The 16,368-nt window shown below is 45.9% G+C and overlaps 1 protein-coding gene across 2 annotated transcripts in view; it reads left to right on the forward strand.

Annotated features, from left to right (window-relative positions):
• TENT4A (terminal nucleotidyltransferase 4A) overlaps positions 1-14,875 on the forward strand; it is a 43,291-nt gene extending 28,416 nt beyond the window's left edge. Inside the window, exons 5-13 of one of the 2 annotated variants that reach the window (XM_021675366.2) lie at positions 21-128; positions 1,273-1,401; positions 3,751-3,964; positions 5,949-6,075; positions 7,406-7,506; positions 8,180-8,352; positions 8,881-9,039; positions 10,744-10,908; positions 12,590-14,875. In XM_021675366.2, coding sequence (XP_021531041.2) covers positions 21-128; positions 1,273-1,401; positions 3,751-3,964; positions 5,949-6,075; positions 7,406-7,506; positions 8,180-8,352; positions 8,881-9,039; positions 10,744-10,908; positions 12,590-12,784 — 1,371 coding nt within the window. In that variant the 3' untranslated portion in view covers positions 12,785-14,875. The remainder of the gene's footprint in view (positions 1-20; positions 129-1,272; positions 1,402-3,750; positions 3,965-5,948; positions 6,076-7,405; positions 7,507-8,179; positions 8,353-8,880; positions 9,040-10,743; positions 10,909-12,589) is intronic. The other variant, XM_064375852.1, reaches the window with a different exon arrangement.
• The last annotated feature ends 1,493 nt before the right edge of the window (positions 14,876-16,368 follow it).

Below are 16,368 nucleotides of genomic sequence, written 5' to 3' on the forward strand. Positions count from 1 at the left end.
TTAAAATGAAATCTTTACAGGTACCAATAATAAAGCTTACAGATCAGGAGACTGAAGTGAAAGTTGACATCAGCTTTAACATGGAGACGGGCGTCCGGGCAGCGGAGTTCATCAAGAATTACATGAAGGTACTGTGCTTGGTGGCCCAGCGTGGCGAGAGTGCAGGACTGGAGTGCGTTCACGCGGCGGCCTTGCTCCTTCAGATGCTTACAGCTTTCAGCTGCCCACAGGAGTCTTTCATAATACAGCCTACACTGAAATTATTTCTCCTACAATATTGTTTCTAGAGATATGTTGAAATAGCCGTTTTTAAAATTTGCTTGCTTTGAGTAACCGTTATTTTGGAGAGCTTTGTTAAAATACTCTTTCTAGTTATTACAAAGAGACTTTGCTTCTAGCTCAGTGTGCCTCATTTGCAGGTTTTGCGCAAGGGTCCATTGGAAGTTGATAAATTATGATGTGGCTTGGGTACACTCACTTTGGGTGGTCTCAGTGCCTGAGAACGGGCAGAGAGACTTGGTTGAGCTGACGTATTTGGGACTCTGACCAGGTGCATGGTTTTAAATGGTGGTCGCGACTCCTGTTACAGTAGAGGCTGCGCAGTCCTTAGCAGGGGCAGACGTACACCTGGGTGGTCGTGACCTCTGTTACTATAAAAACTGTGCAGTCCTCAGCAGGGCAAATCCTGTTATGGTAAAGGCCGCACAGTCCTTAGCAGGGGCAGACCCACCCCCGCAGTCTGGTCCTGTCTTGTTCCATTTTCAAGGGCCTTGCCCTACAGGTTCCCTGTTTCCCCCTTGTCACCTGGGCTGAAGGAGCATGTCTGCCCCCAGCACAACATGAACAGCAGTAGCCAGGCTTTCCCTCCCTCCCGCCATCTCCTGCCACTCTGATTGGCACCCTCACTCCACTTGCCTGCTCGAGAGGCCCCCACTGTCCTCACAGCCTGCGTAGCAAGCACATAAATACTTGAGTGAACACGCTGGTCACTCCCTGAGCTCCTTTGTGCCTGTGCTCCTTTCTTCATGGCGGGGCTACACCCCTGTTGAGTTGTATCCTGGGGAGGGTGCCACAGTCTTGATTTTCATAAATCCCTCAGGGGATTAATTCTTAGCATCCCCCAACCGAAGTTTGAGACTGAGTGGCTGAAAGCCTTCAGATGGGCGAGAGGATTGATGAAACGTTCCTTTCTATCATGTGTAATTTGCTATGTGAAATCTCTTTGAAAGTATGCTAATTACTCAGTAAATCTTTTTCTTTTGAAATTTACAGAAATATTCATTGCTGCCTTACTTGATTTTAGTATTGAAACAGTTCCTTCTGCAGAGGGACCTGAATGAAGTTTTTACAGGTGGAATTAGCTCATACAGCCTAATTTTAATGGCCATTAGCTTTCTACAGGTATGTATGCTTTCTTGAGACTGTTTCTGTTGAGACGTGTAAGAATGGACTCTTCCATCCAGTTACCTCGTGGGTTCCAGCAACCTTTGCTCTCCTTGCACTATTGTGTTTTAATTTGATAGAGGTTGATTTTTCTGATTCTTGTAATAAAACCTTCTTGATCAGTGCATCTTTCTGGATGCTCCTTTGTAGCTCACTTTGTACTGGGTGTGACTGTTAGGGCAGGGGTGCCCATCTGGCTCTGTGAGTCCAGAGTGTACATCAGTCCAAGCCCAAGGAATCCTCTATATTTAGAAATGTCCATTTCATGGTAAGCAATGAACATTTCTTGGTGCTTGTTTGTGGTTTATGTAGAAAAAAAATTTGTCTCAGAATACAGTTGAGTACCACATATGAGAAAAGGATTTACAAGAGAGCCTTTTCAGACCGATGAAACATCATTATTTTGTCTCAAATTATATATGGTACTTATTTTGTTGAGTTACATGGAAAATCTATCAATTGAAAACCCACGGTAAGTGTTTAAGAAAAGTATTATTAAATGCTGTGTTGTATTGATAAACTATACTTAACTTTTTAAACACATAAAATTGTCTCCAATTGAAACAGTAATTATTCCATTTACATTTTCTTGAGTGAAGAATTCTGTTCTTTGCAAAATCTTGCCCATATCATTTAGCTACATAACTGTATTTCTCCATGTTTACCATTAATATTGTATTTGTGATTGTGCTTAGCGAGCTGTTTATGTCCATGATTTGGTAATGTTCTCATTATCATGAATGCTATAATAGTAGAACCACTGGGTAACCACCTGTGATGATCGCAGCTTCCTTGGTCTCTCTTTGCAGAGATGCTTTAAGAGTAGTGAAAATGGAGTTCTATGTCTGTTTTTTTATAGTTGTACTTTCCTCTCTGGCATGTGGCCCTTTTCTTCCATAGTTTTTGGACATTATTTTGAGCTAAACACGGGCTTCTGTTCTTTACTGATACACTCCTGAATTGAACTATTTCTGTAGCCTTGTAGTAACAGCTGCTACTTAATACTTTGATCATGCATGTGCCATGTGCCAGGCCTGGGCCCAGGGCTTTCTGCCACCCGCTCAGAGGGTCCTTTGAGTGATCCTGTGACCCCACGGGAGGCCACCATAGTATGGGTGGGATTGCTGTGTTCACTGCCATGTCCCTGTGCCTTGTCCAGTGCCCAGAGCCCATCCTGCCTCAGCACTGCGACTGTGGCAACATCTGAGTTTCTTGACTAAGTGAGGGGAAGAGGCCCACCCTAGCACCAGACAGGCTTTTGGATATGTGATTCTGGCTAAAAGACAAGGAATAAGGAAGGGAATAAAGGTGAGGCCAGAATCGGAATCCTCTTGTGTGGTGGAAGCATGCAGATAACTCCAGGATTCTTCTGAACCCTAAAAACATTTGTAGGCTTTTGAGCTGTAGCTTCTCCTGGCACTCTGTGTTATAAATATTTTCAAGCACCATGCTTCTCTGAGGGCTTTCTCTCATGTGGCCTTGACCATCCTTTCTAGTTGGCACTGTACGATAACAATTCTCTATGATGGTAATGGCCATCTCTGCACGGTCCGGCAGGGGGCCAGGCGCCACACGTGGCTACTGAGTATTGCAGTGTGGCCGGTGAGAGCAACAGGCTGGATTTTTAAATAGTTTGTTTTAATTCATTTAAATAGACGTGTGGGCCATGCAGGTCTGGACAGCTGAGAGGTGTGGTGGACAGTGGTTTAGTTGGGAACAAGTGCAGTGCCTGCTTTTGAAGATGGTGTGGCACTGAACTGAGAGTGGTGCTGATGTGTGACAAGCAGGATGGAAGCTTGCTCTAAATATTATGATACAATACTAATTACCTGTACACAGCTGAAATCAGTTCTTTCACTTTCTGGTTTTATGTGATACTGCAATACTGTTTGGTCTAACACTGACCCCTGTTGGTTGTACTTCAGCATAACAAAATTAGGATGATGAGAATCTGAAATTACATCTACCATCCGGGTGACTAAGCTTTGCCGAATGTGATCAACTTATTTGCCATTATTTGGCAACTGTGGTTAATCAGTTATCTGTGTTTGCAGGAAGTTTGCTCTAGGGATTACCAATTTCAAAAATGAAGCTATACTAAAATTCAGATTAGGCCGTTGTATTCCTTTTGAACACTCCTCGTTGAAGAGGCTGCTGTTCAGGCTTCCTTGTGGTGCTGGTGAATGAGTGGGTGCCACTCACTGGTGTTTCCTGAAAGAGGCTGCTAGACAGTGGACTTTGTTGCATGCTGTTTTCTTTAGAACATGCCATGAAACCATACAACTTGTGGGTGCATTGCTTTTACAGTTGCATCCAAGAATTGATGCCCGGAGAGCTGATGAAAACCTTGGAATGCTTCTTGTAGAATTTTTTGAACTCTATGGAAGAAATTTTAATTACTTGAAAACTGGCATTAGAATCAAAGAAGGAGGTGCCTATATTGCCAAAGAAGAGATCATGAAAGCCATGACCAGTGGGTACAGACCGTCGATGCTGTGCATTGAGGACCCCCTGCTGCCAGGTAAGGGCGCCTCCATCGGCACTGCTGGGAGCCAGGCCAGCCTTGGGCATGTGCTGGTGACAGGGGGCTGTGTTGGGGCCCTAAGAGCCCTGGGCAGTTCATTTGCTCGTGATGCAGGTTTCGCTTATACTAGCAAGTTAGTAATGATACTTTCAGAAATCCTTATTTAATGGTTCTAATTAACTTTTGTCTTTTCCACTGTTTATAGTCTATAATTAAGCAGAATTAAGGAAAATCTTTTATTCTGGTTATAGAAGTATTACATAATCACCTCAACCATTTGTTTCACAGAAATATTTAATATAGAAAAACGTCGGATGCCACCGTCTCCTCTCATTTGGACATGTATTTCTCCACTTTTTCCCTAGATGGATATTCATATGTATTATTGCCATCTTGTTGAATGTATCCCACGACACAGACATGTTTGTCTCTTGGCTTTTGACTTAATGCTTACCCTCGACCCTTTCCTGTGTGTGTAGGTTGCATTTTGTTGTAAGGATTGCTGCATGGAAGAGGCTAAGGCTGGGCGCCAGGCTTCCTGGTTTTATTCCCATTGGTATATTTAAGGATATGTATGTTCCCATTGCTTTGTTGATAGCCTCTTAAAATCTTGGCCTATCTGATAAAACCATGCGTTATGCTTTTTAATACACATTTCTTCAATGATTAGTGGGTTAAACACATTGTTATTTATGAATTCCACGAATGTTGATTGAGCATCTGTTAGGTGATAAAATCAGTGACAGGTGACAGAATAGGTAGTGGAGAGCCCAGCTGCAGGTGCATGGCCCTGGGCCTTCTCCTCTGTGTGGCTCTGTGTGGCTCTGTGTGGTGTCCGCCGGTCGCTGGCTGCCCTCTCCTGCTATGTGCAAGTCCTGTGTGTGTCAGGGAAGCCTTTCTTGTCTCACGTGTCGTATTTTTTCCAGTTTGTTGTTTGCATTTGTATTCTTCTATTCAGCTCCTGTACATATTTTTTAAAACCCTCAGATTTAATGGTTATTTTTGTTTTATGGCTTCTGGGATGTGAGATTTATTTATTTCCTAAAAATGATTTCAAGGAAAACTGTTGTGTTTTGTGTTTGTAGATGGTGTGATTTATGCAGGTTCGTGAGTGGTTTTCTTGGTAGCACGGTATGGCAGTGTCTCGCCCATCTTTTTGTTGGAGACATTTCCATTGTTTTCAAGTGTCTGCCGAAAAGTACTCAAAAAACAAAGACCCATGTAATCACTGAGATACGATAAGTCTAGAAAAGATAAAATTCCAGTACTTAGAATATATGTCCTTTAAAAAAGTTCATACTTACCCTGATTGTGAAGAATGAGTTCTATGTAAATTGAAATTCCAAACAGTGCTTTTCTTATGAAAATTAAGCTCTTGAGTGGCCTCCTTGATGACTTCTGTGACAGCTTCCTTTGATGTGCTGTCCCAGTTTTCCACACATGAGCATTCACGTTCCATTCTAAAGGATTTCCTTCCTGCAGGTTCCAGTAGTGTTGATTGAGTTGTGATGCCCTCAACTCAAGGGTGAGCTGACCTTTCTCCCTGTCCCGTTGGGGCACTGCGAGGCCCCCTGATTCTCTGATCTGCGATCACAGTGGGTCGGTGCTGCTGATCTGCACAGTGGTAGCCTTTGGCTTCCTTGTGTTTCTGCCACCTGGAGAGTTGGCTTTTTGTGAGCTAGCTCCATCTGTGAATGGTAGCTGCCTCCTTGGGGTGGACCATGACCATGTGGGCGTTGGTGATGCAGACCAGATCCCTTGGCACTCACAGACTGCCCTGTGCCATGGTGATTAACCGGGCACTTGCCAGTGCCGATTGCCATGTGTGCCCATGGTATTTGCTTATCTGGGCTTTGCTGGTAGGGTCTGGAAGAGTTTCAGTGGTGAGGACCTGCTTCAGAGTAACTTGTATGAGAAGATCTGAAACATGTGGATGATGCTGTGCGTGTGGGGAGAGTCTGACACATCCTTTCCGCTACAGGGAATGACGTTGGCCGGAGCTCCTATGGCGCCATGCAGGTGAAGCAGGTCTTCGACTATGCCTACATAGTGCTCAGCCATGCCGTGTCGCCGCTGGCCAGGTCCTATCCAAACAGAGATGCTGAAAGGTAATGGGTTGCGTGTCTGTCAACTCAGCGCACCTGTGGGATGGTAGTTACCCATTTTTTGTGCCATTTACCTCCATGAAATTTATGAAGGGATGTTCTGTCATATTTCAGTAGAATTTGGAAATGTTGGTGAAGGAAGGCCTTCTAGGAATGTGGGATGGTGTGTGGGCTTCATCCATGGTTGAGAGTTGAAAATTCCTTTTTTTTAAAGACAGAGTCTTGCTCTGTCACCCAGGCTGGAGTTGGAGTGTAGTAGTGCCATCTCGGCTAACTGTAACCTCCACCTCCCTGGTTCAAGCAGTTCTCATGTCTCAGCCTCCTGAATAGCTGGAATTACAGGCGCCACCACTACGCCTGGCTAATTTTTTAAAATTTTTAGTAGAGACGGGGTTTCACCATGTTGGCAAGGCTGGTCTTGAACTTGCAACCTCAGGTGATCTGCCCACCTCCACCTCCCTGTTGGGATTACAGGCGTGAGCCATTGTGCCCAGCTGAAAATTTCTTTTTTGGAGATTTGACATTTTCTTCAGGGTCTTTTGTTTTGGAGAGGTGATTTCTGGCTTTTAAAACTTCGGAACATGATGCTTTGTCTCTAGGGAGCCTTCAAATCATAAACGTGATGTATCTGAGCACCCAGTCCCTGCCATCTTCTCTTATGTACACTCGTCCCTTATTCTACATTTTGGGGCATTTTTAGAGTCCCAAAATGTAGCCAGAAGTATTTACTTCTGACCTAGATCGTGCTGTGGTGGTGGAGGTGGTGGGATTGGAGCGGGTAGGTGATGAGGTAGGAATGGGAAGGAAGAGTAACGTTGTCGAGAGTGGAAGTGGAAACGGTTTGATAGTTCTGTTCCATGGTGGATGATGGAATAAACAGGTTTTGAGACTTGGCTCAGCAGCTGCTGCAGGCGCTGGTGGTGCTGGAGCTCTGTGTGTTTCTGAACTGCTCTCTGTTTGCTGTTTTCAGGCAGAGCTCTGGGCCTCACGTAGGGCGCTTGTCTCGGTACCGTGTCTCTATTCTCGCCTGTGCTGTGGGAAATGGGAAGTGAAATGTCAACACAGTGTGATCATCGTGGGTGGGAAGGCCACGCTCCCCTACTTAGAACTGCATTTCACAGTGGTCTTCTGTAGGTAGATGTACTGCGATCCCAGGGTATGCTTGAGTTGAATCATTAGAAGTCATATGTATTTGTAAACATATTTTAGCTGCTTTCCTACGGTCTCACCTAGTGAGGTGATCTGCTAGGGGTGTAAGGTTGTGCTCGAGAGCGGCTCTCAGCGCCCTGACACCTGTGGTACTTTGTTGATCTCCAACACTGTCCCTTTGCAGTACTTTAGGAAGAATCATCAAAGTAACTCAGGAGGTGATTGACTACCGGAGGTGGATCAAAGAGAAGTGGGGCAGCAAAGCCCACCCATCGCCAGGGCTGGGTGAGAGATTAATTCATTTGTATTCTTCCTAACCACTCACTGGCGTGTTCATGCAGAAGTGTCTCTTTATTCCTTTGTGGTACATTGGTCAAATTAAGAAAATAGCTAGTTTTTCTGATGAGCATTAATTAAAAACATGATAAGATCTAGAGCAGCACTGTCCAGTAGAAACAATGTAATGCATGCCACACATAGAATTTCAGAGTTTCAGGGCTGTGTCAAAAATGAGAAAGAAACAGTGAAATAATTTTAATGTATTTTATTCAACTCAATTAAAAATATTACCATTTCAACATGTAATCAGCATAAAAATTATTGAGATATTTTATAGCTGTTTTTGTACCGAGTCTTTGAAATCCAGTGTGTATTTATTTGTACTTAGAGTACATCCTAATTAGGATGCTAAATTTTCATTAAAAATGCTTGGTCTAGATTTAGATTTTAGAAAGTTCACAATTGAAGATGATTTATATATTCCCAAGTTGTTACAAAGATGTTTAATGTTTTCCAGTAACTAATTGAATGTAATTTTTAAAATTAAGACCTAATGTTGGGTTTGTCGGTCACGTTAGCAGCCTTCCCGGCTGAGCAGTACCTATGACTGATGCTGCCCTGGCGGTGCCACACTGCAGTTCTCAGGAGTTACTAACCAAGGCTTTGTTTCCCTTCACAGACAACAGGATCAAGATCAAAGAGCGAATAGCCACTTGCAATGGGGAGCAGACGCAGAGCCGGGAGCCCGAGTCCCCCTATGGCCAGCGCTTGACTTTGTCACTCTCCAGCCCCCAGCTCCTGTCTTCGGGCTCCTCGGCCTCCTCTGTGTCTTCACTTTCTGGGAGTGATGTTGTGAGTGCCCTCCCCTCCTCCGTGTGTCTGTTGGACAGTTTGTGTCTCTGGTAAATGTCCATAGCAGCGAGCTTAAAATTTCCCCCATAGTTTTGCTCAGGTTTTGTTTCTGCATATGTGTGTGTTGGGGGGCACCCTGTGATGTCCGCACCAGGCTTCCTTTCCCTCACCACGAACCTTGAAAACCTGTCTTTGTGGCTCATGTGGCTGTCGAGGGCAGCCATCCTTTTCACAGTTGAACTACAGTGGGCTTTCTTGAATAGTTTTTAAAAATCTATTTGGAGATTTTTTAAAAAAAAAAATCTAAATCCAAGTATCTCTTCTGTATTTCCTTTAACATTCTTTTTCAGTTTTGAAATTACTTGAAGGAAGTCTGGTTAGATTTGGACTGCCTGTTCAGAATCTAGACTTACTTGAATAACCTTTCATAGCCAGCCTGGATGCAGGCATTTCTTTTCATAGCTTTAAGGAAGTAGTAGTGCATCTTTGTGGTACAGCTCTTACTGTTTTTTTTGTACTGGGTTCAAGGATTCAGACACACCGCCCTGCACAACGCCCAGTGTTTACCAGTTCAGTCTGCAAGCGCCAGCTCCTCTCATGGCCGGCTTACCCACCGCCTTGCCAATGCCCAGTGGCAAACCTCAGCCCACCACTTCCAGAACATTGATCATGACAACCAACAATCAGGTACGTGGCCCTCTGGTGCCTTCCCTGGTGCAGCTCCTGGAAACAGCATCTGAGCTGTGACGTGCACTAGAGGAGATTGGTGGGCCCTGACTTAGAAGAATAACTTTTTGAGTCTTCTGTAGATTGGCCGTTGCTATCTTGTTCTAGGAAATCCTCTCTTTTTTGTGGTATTGAGATCCGCCATGTACAGTTTCAGCAGCAAGACTTTGGTTCTTGAGTGCTGCCGTGGCTTTTCACAGGGGCCAGGTCAGCTGCCTTCCTGCACGTTTCCTCACTGCCCAGCATGAGACCACTGTCTTGGGTCATCTTGAGAGAGCGACTCAGCTGTGGCCCACTTAGCCGGGTGCCAGGCAGCACCAGGCACTTGCACCACTCCCCTCTCAGAATCTCAATGTTGAGACTTAAAAAGTTTTAATGTAAAATTATTAGACTGTTTTAATGTTTTTAATTAGGCATAATTTCTAAGGCTTTTTCTGTTAGAATATGTTGTCTGTTTTTAGAATTTAGATGAAGTTAGAAATCTAAAGGAGAATTTTGTAAATACTAAATTTTGTCTCTACCTCAAATTATATATCAGTTGAACATGTGTGGGTATAATAAAACCCAACTTGTTAATTGACTTAAAGTAAAATCATTTTCTGAAATGTGGGGTGTAATTTGAGCATAAAACAATGTAGGTACACACAAAAGTACTTTGACTCATTTCTTGGAGCTTTGCAGTTGCTCTGGGGAAGACATTCTCACAGGATCCACCCTGAGACTGGCTGAGCTTCTGGAATGCTGGCTCTATAATGGCCTACAGAGTTGATGAACAGAGCCAGCCACGGCCCAGCCAGACACCGTAATGTGTCCTACAAGCCTCTCTTTGCTGCATAAGTGTGCAATTATCAGGCAATTATTTACACTCTGAAAATCAATTCTACCACAGATAAAGTCGCTTGCCTTTTTAAGGTCATCCCATTGGCTCTGACGTCCTCGGCCGTGTGTCACAAAGGTGTTTGTTTTAACCACCCACAAGCCGTGGGGCCTCGAGAGCCCAGCGCAGCAGCTGAGCTACAGAGCCACACTCCGCGGCTGCGTGTGTGGTTCAAGTGTGGAGTCTAGGGACGCTCAGGGTTTATAGGTATCTCAGAAGACACTTGGCCATAGCCGCTCTCCAGAGGTTGTTGGAGTAAATGCATAGGATGCCAAGATGCAGCCAGGTCTGTGCTGCAAGTCTGAGAAAAAGGGTTCTCCTTAGCACGTCTGCTGCTGACAGTAACAGGGGATGCAGACATAGAAATCCCCCAGGACCTAGACAGCATACGGGAAGGAACTGCTGGCCACCCATGGTCCATCAGGCTCTCATCCCTGGGTTCTGCCTGTGAGTAGGGGATTCACCACGGGGCTCTTTACAGAGATCTGAGTGGCAGTTGTTATTCTGGTGACTCTAATGTTTTGAATCATTTGATCTTCAATGAGTTTTAAACTTTATGACTTGGATTACTGGGCATACTTTATATTGCAATTGCTGTTTCAGAACATAAGATATTTCCAATTCAAAGCACAATATTGTTAGGTTATAGTCAAACAGCCTGCTTTATGGAGCCCGCATGCAGCTGTGGTATTTACGAGCTGCTCTTGGCGGTGCTGAGCTTTAGAACTTGGACGGTTTTCCTCTGACTGCTTTGGTACCCATGGCTGTCTCTGTCATTTTGTTCCTAGACCAGGTTTACTATACCTCCACCGACCCTAGGGGTTGCTCCTGTTCCCTGCAGACAAGCTGGTGTCGAAGGAACTGCGTCTTTGAAAGCCGTCCACCACATGTCTTCCCCGGCCCTTCCCTCAGCATCCCCCAACCCGCTCTCAAGCCCTCATCTGTATCATAAGGTACAGCTCTGTCCCAGCGCGGTCACCTGCCCAAGCTGCCACGTGAGAGGGGGCGCTGAATGTTTTCTCCTCCAAAGAGAATTCCAGAGAGATGATTTGAAAATGGAATTGGCTTTCTTGTCATTCAACCTCATGTTTGCTTTTGTTTCCAAACAAAACTTTTAAAAAGTTAAATTATTTTAAGCTGTAATGTATAATTGGTTGCCACAAACATCTCTTAATTCCTCTGTTGAACTGATTAGCATAAAACTGAACTTTAAGGTTCAAAATGAAGATGTTTCTTTTCCCATTTATATACTTCATTTATATGCTAAATACCTTGGTTTTCAAGAAGCAAATGATAAAACCAAGAGCAGATCTTGCCATGATGTCCCATGTATGCTGCTGTCATTCCCACGTTGCCTGATCCCCACCCGGGGTGGGAGCAAGTGTCAGGACGGGCAGAGCTGTGTGCTGGGCCTCAGCAGGGTCCTGGCTTGCCTGCCCTGTGGCTCTTCTCAAGTCCAGCTGTGTGCATGGAGAAAACAGGTCGTATTAAGTCTGTGTAGTTCTGAAGTACCTGAATGACTGGGAGAGCCATGATGAGGGTCTTCCAGGTCGGCCCCCATCCTGCCTCATATTCCCTTGGGCTCTGTGGGTGCTTGGTGCTTTCATCGATGTCCACACTTCTTACTCTGCTCAGCTCCTCCTTTGCTTGTCTACTCCTATTTTACCAGTAAGTTCTATTCTTGAGCCTTGCCGCTTTGGCTCTGTATCATATGATGATTGTTTTTAGGAGTTAAGTAATAGAACATTTCTTCTTGGATTTATCCATCCTCGATAGACACACTCAGGGTGAAAGAACAACTTAGCACACGGGCCCCTTCATGGCGTTTTGGCTCTCCTTTCCCTGCCTCCTCCTGCTGTTTGTCTTGCTCTGAGGCTTCCGTGAAGCTTCAGTCTGCTTGGCCAGGGACTTTGCAGTGCAGGGGATGTACTTTGGGTGCAGCCGAAACACAGGCTGCTGAGAGTGAGAGCACCAGGCCCTGGCATGTGCGACTCGCTCAGTTGTTTCTAGAAGGTCACAGGTGGGGGAAGAACATGACAGGGACCTCCTTCTTTCTTTTTTTTTTGGAGATAGAATCTCACTCTAACCCCCAGCTGGAGTGCAGTGGTGTGCTCTTGGCTCGCTGCAACCTCCGCCTCCCAGGTTCAAGCGATTCTCATGCCTTGGCCTCCCAAGTAGCTGGAATTACAGGTACTCGCCTCCATGCTTAGCTAATTTTTGTATTTTTAGTAGAGACGGGGTTTCACCATGTTGGCCGGGCTGGTCTCGTGCTCCTGACCTCAAGTGATCTGCCTGCCTCGGCCTCCCAAAGTACTGGAATTACAGGTGTGAGCCACTGGCATCCAACCAGGGACCTTCTTACTTCTGTGGATGAGTAGAACAAGTTGGAAGTGAGTTCTACTGAATTTAGGTGGTTCGATTCTGGCGCGTGGTTCTTGCCTTCAGTCAGTCACAGAATGGGAAGAATGCTTTTTTCTCAGATGGAAGAGTTGGGAAGTCCCAGAGGGCAGGTGTCCCTCCCTCCTCCCTGTGTAACATCACCTTGGTGCCTAATGTGCTCACTGCCCGAGGACATGGCCATTGTGCCTGGTGTCTGTGTCTGGCTCCAACACCGCTGTCTCTCTCTTTCTCCAGCAGCACAACGGCATGAAACTGTCCATGAAGGGCTCTCATGGCCACACCCAAGGCGGCGGCTACAACTCTGTGGGTAGTGGAGGTGTGCGGCCCCCTGTGGGCAACAGGGGACACCACCAGTATAACCGCACTGGCTGGAGGAGGAAAAAACACACACACACACGGGACAGTCTGCCCGTGAGCCTCAGCAGATAATGGCTCCTGGCTACGTCAGCCTCCCCCACCCCTCCGCAGACTGCCCCACGGCCTCGGCCACCAGCAGGGGAACCGAGACCAGCACCCCGCACGTCAGCCGGGCTTGCGGCACGCCCGCCGATCACTCTGCATGTTTCTTTGTGTGGTGGTCGCGTCCATCTTCAAGAACAGCTCGTCGTGCTCATCTGTGAAGCCTTATTAAACGTGGACGTTGTTTTCTGCCTTCCCAGGATTCTTCGTTCGGTGCCGAGGCAGGTCGGGCTCAGGAACTGCAGGGACGTGAACGTGCACTTGCGGTTTTGCAGTAGCCGTGTCTGTTCCTTCACGGTTTGGTATTTTCATTTCCTGTTTGTCAAAGCAGCAGAGGAGATCAAACCCCGTTCGTGTGTCTTCCCTCCGTGGAGAGGCTTGGGAGGTCATTGTTTTACTGCCCTCACATTTTGTTTGAAATTTTGGAACTGTTTTTCTATGTAAATATTGAAAACTTATGATTTGTGCAATAACTCAGATATTTTTTATTTAATTTCATATTTTCACATAAGTTATATTTAAGGGAGGAGGGAATTTTTTTTAAACAAGCTTAGGTCCTTTCCCGAGCTGCATTTTCTAAGTTGGGTCATTGTGTCGGCTGGTTGTCTGACAAGCATCGTTACAAACACCTTGATGAGGGGTTTGGGGTTTTATTTTGATGTCTTTCCTTTTGGTCGGAAGTGAGTAAAGGAGCCGGGGCGCCCTGATGGTTTTCCGAAGGGCTCGCTCCAGAGCCACCTGACGACTGCTCGTGGCCCTGCTGTTAGGCCTCAGGCCGTTGTCTTGCTCTGACCACAGAGTTTTAATGTTTTGGTTTTCAGTTCTTTTAAACTGGACAACAAATCCAGCATTTCAAGTGCCAGAAGTATAACTTTCTAAGGAGAGAAGGGTTGTCACAATATAAAATCTTTAGGAAAATGTGAACTGGAAAATGCGTCGGTCAGTTTTAGTGACACAGCCTGTGATGATGGGTCTGGTGACTATTATTGCGGACCATGGTACCCAGTTTTAGGAATGTGGAGAAAGGAATTCTGTTGATTCCGTTGAGGAATCTGTAGCATATGCATTTGTTCTGTTAAGAGCAAATCTAGGAGAAGTGCTTCAGCTGCCCAGTGCGCCGTGGGGAGTGTTTTCATGGATCGTGTCGCAGGAGAGCACAGCCCAGCGTTGGGGCCGGACTGCTGGCACCCGACGTCGGAAGCATACAGGTATACTATGCAAGTGTATTCTGCCACAACAACCACTGTCTTTGTTACCTTTTTTTGAACAAGAATATATCCATCCTGCCTAACCCTGAGTTTGTGGAGTATCACAGTTGTCCTGGGAGTTGGTTGCATCTTGTAGGCCATCTGACTTCCTGTTTGTAAAACGGGGGTCTGGTCTTGCTAAACACTACAGGTAGGTTGGTCTTTGAAGTCCACTAGTGGAGAATGTCGAGACGAGATACTTCTTACCATGACACCTGATGGATGTGCAGCAGTGGGAGTTCTAGATTGATCTCTGAATGTGATGGACGCCCAGCAAGGACAAGCTTTCAGATGTCTGCGGTCTGCCCTTTTGAAGCAGGACTGGCTCACTCTGTCGTTGGAGCTGTCAGCTGTGACTGCAGGTTCGCTAGGCGGCATTCCAGAATAGAGTAGCACACTGCGTCTGCAGTTCTCGATGACTGAAAGTTATCAGAAATATTTAAAATATTTAAATTGTGAACCTATTGATAAAGAATATTTATAAAACTGATCTGTAGGCCTGTACTAATCTCTACACATTAGCAATATTGACTGTAAACCCACATTACGGAAACCACTACGGGGCCGGCGGGGAGTGTCCCGTGGGGTGTGCATTTTAAAGCTCGATTCATAGACCCAGGTACCATGTTCCATTTCCGTCATGGTGAAGCAAATGAATTGGCCTGGCTACCACTGTGGTCGCGTGCTACAGGTTTGACAAAAAGATACCATGTTTCGATTTTTTTGTGTGTGGACAACAATATGGAAGCTAAAATTGACATATTTTTATGTAAAGTTTTTCTATTCTTTGATTTTTAATAAACTTTGGAAACCAGTTTTGTGTTTGTGTTCAAGTATATGCTTTCAAGGGTAAGAATGGCTTCTATATTTTCAGGTTTTAATTTCTAAATGAGGGCCATGCTTTAGCCAATTATTCTAAATAAGATTCAGAAGAAGGCAGATGATCCCAGTCCTATAAAGCAAGTTGCGGCAGGGAGATTATGTTATCACTGATAAAGTAGGAGGAGGTAAAAATACAAAAATTAGCCAGGCATGGTGGCTGACACCTGTAATCCTAGCTACTCGGGAGGCTGAAGCATGAGAATTTGCTTGAATCTGGGGGGTGGAGTTTGCAGTGAGCTGAGACTGCACCACTGCACTTCAGCCTGGGCAACAGAGCAAGACCCTTTCTCAAAAAAAAAAAAAAAGTGGGTGAAGGTTCTAGGCTTTGCATAAGGCCTATATAACAGTAACAGAAACCTGCTCTCTGTCCTCACATTCTGATACTAACAGGAATTCAGTAAAACTGTTTAAATGATTCTTATAGGCAGTTTCTGGCAAGCTGCTATGTGATACTATGTACTTAGACTGTGGGGGCGGGGCGGGAGGGGGGAAGTTTTAGTTTCTTTTAGGTCAACATTGTATCACTTGTAAACAAGACATTACAAACCACCAAGCAATCATCATGTAGGTTAAAATGTGACTGACATTTGGAATTTATTTTGAGACAGAGTCTCTTGCCCAGGCTGGAGTGCAGTGGCGTGATCTTGGCTCACTGCAGACTCCACCTTCCAGGTTCAAGCGATTCTCCTGCCTCAGCCTCCCAAGTAGCTGGGATTAGAGGCACCTACCACCACACCTGGCTGATTTTTGTATTTTTAGTAGAGACTGGGTTTCACCATGTTGGGCAGGCTGGTCTCAAATTCCTGATGTCAGATAATCCGCCCACCTTGGCCTCCCAAAGTGCTGGGATTACAGGCGTGAGCTACCGTGCGCTACCATGCTTAGCCGGCATTTGGGATTTGTAAGGAAATGTACAAGAATTCTAGGCCAGTAAGTGACAGAATTGCATGTCCCAGTATGTGCAGCCCCTTGAGTGCGAGTTCTGGAGCCATCAGAAGCTCTAGAGTCCTGCCAGTTGTCAAGGTGGGCATTGTGGGTAAAACACGCATTCCTCCCATCTGGAGAAGAGCAGCCCTGTCCTTGTGGCACCTGGTTCCTAAGAGTGTGCAGAGGTGCTGTGGGGAAGACGGCAGGAAGTGGGGTGGGACTCAAAGGCCTTTCCAGGGGGCAGGGCCCTGTGCATCTCCTGTGGGAGCTGCGGTGGCCAGGGTGGGGCGAAGAAGTGGGGCAGGCAGGAGCTGAGCTGGGCCTCTGAGGGAACCGGAGGGCTTATAGCCAGGAGGTGTGTAGAGGAGGAGCCCAGGACAGTGCTGAGGTGTGGGGCACTGGAGGGGCAGACTTGGCTAAGTTAGCCTCTATGTTGGAGGTGGGACTGTTGGGTGAGGGGAGGCACTCTCAGCCTGCCCTGGGTTTCCCTGTGAGTGG

The sequence above is a fragment of the Aotus nancymaae genome, unplaced genomic scaffold (assembly GCF_030222135.1).
Source record: "Aotus nancymaae isolate 86718 unplaced genomic scaffold, 86718_ANA_hifiasm-v0.15.2.pri h1tg000014l, whole genome shotgun sequence".
Classification (NCBI taxonomy): domain Eukaryota; kingdom Metazoa; phylum Chordata; class Mammalia; order Primates; family Aotidae; genus Aotus; species Aotus nancymaae.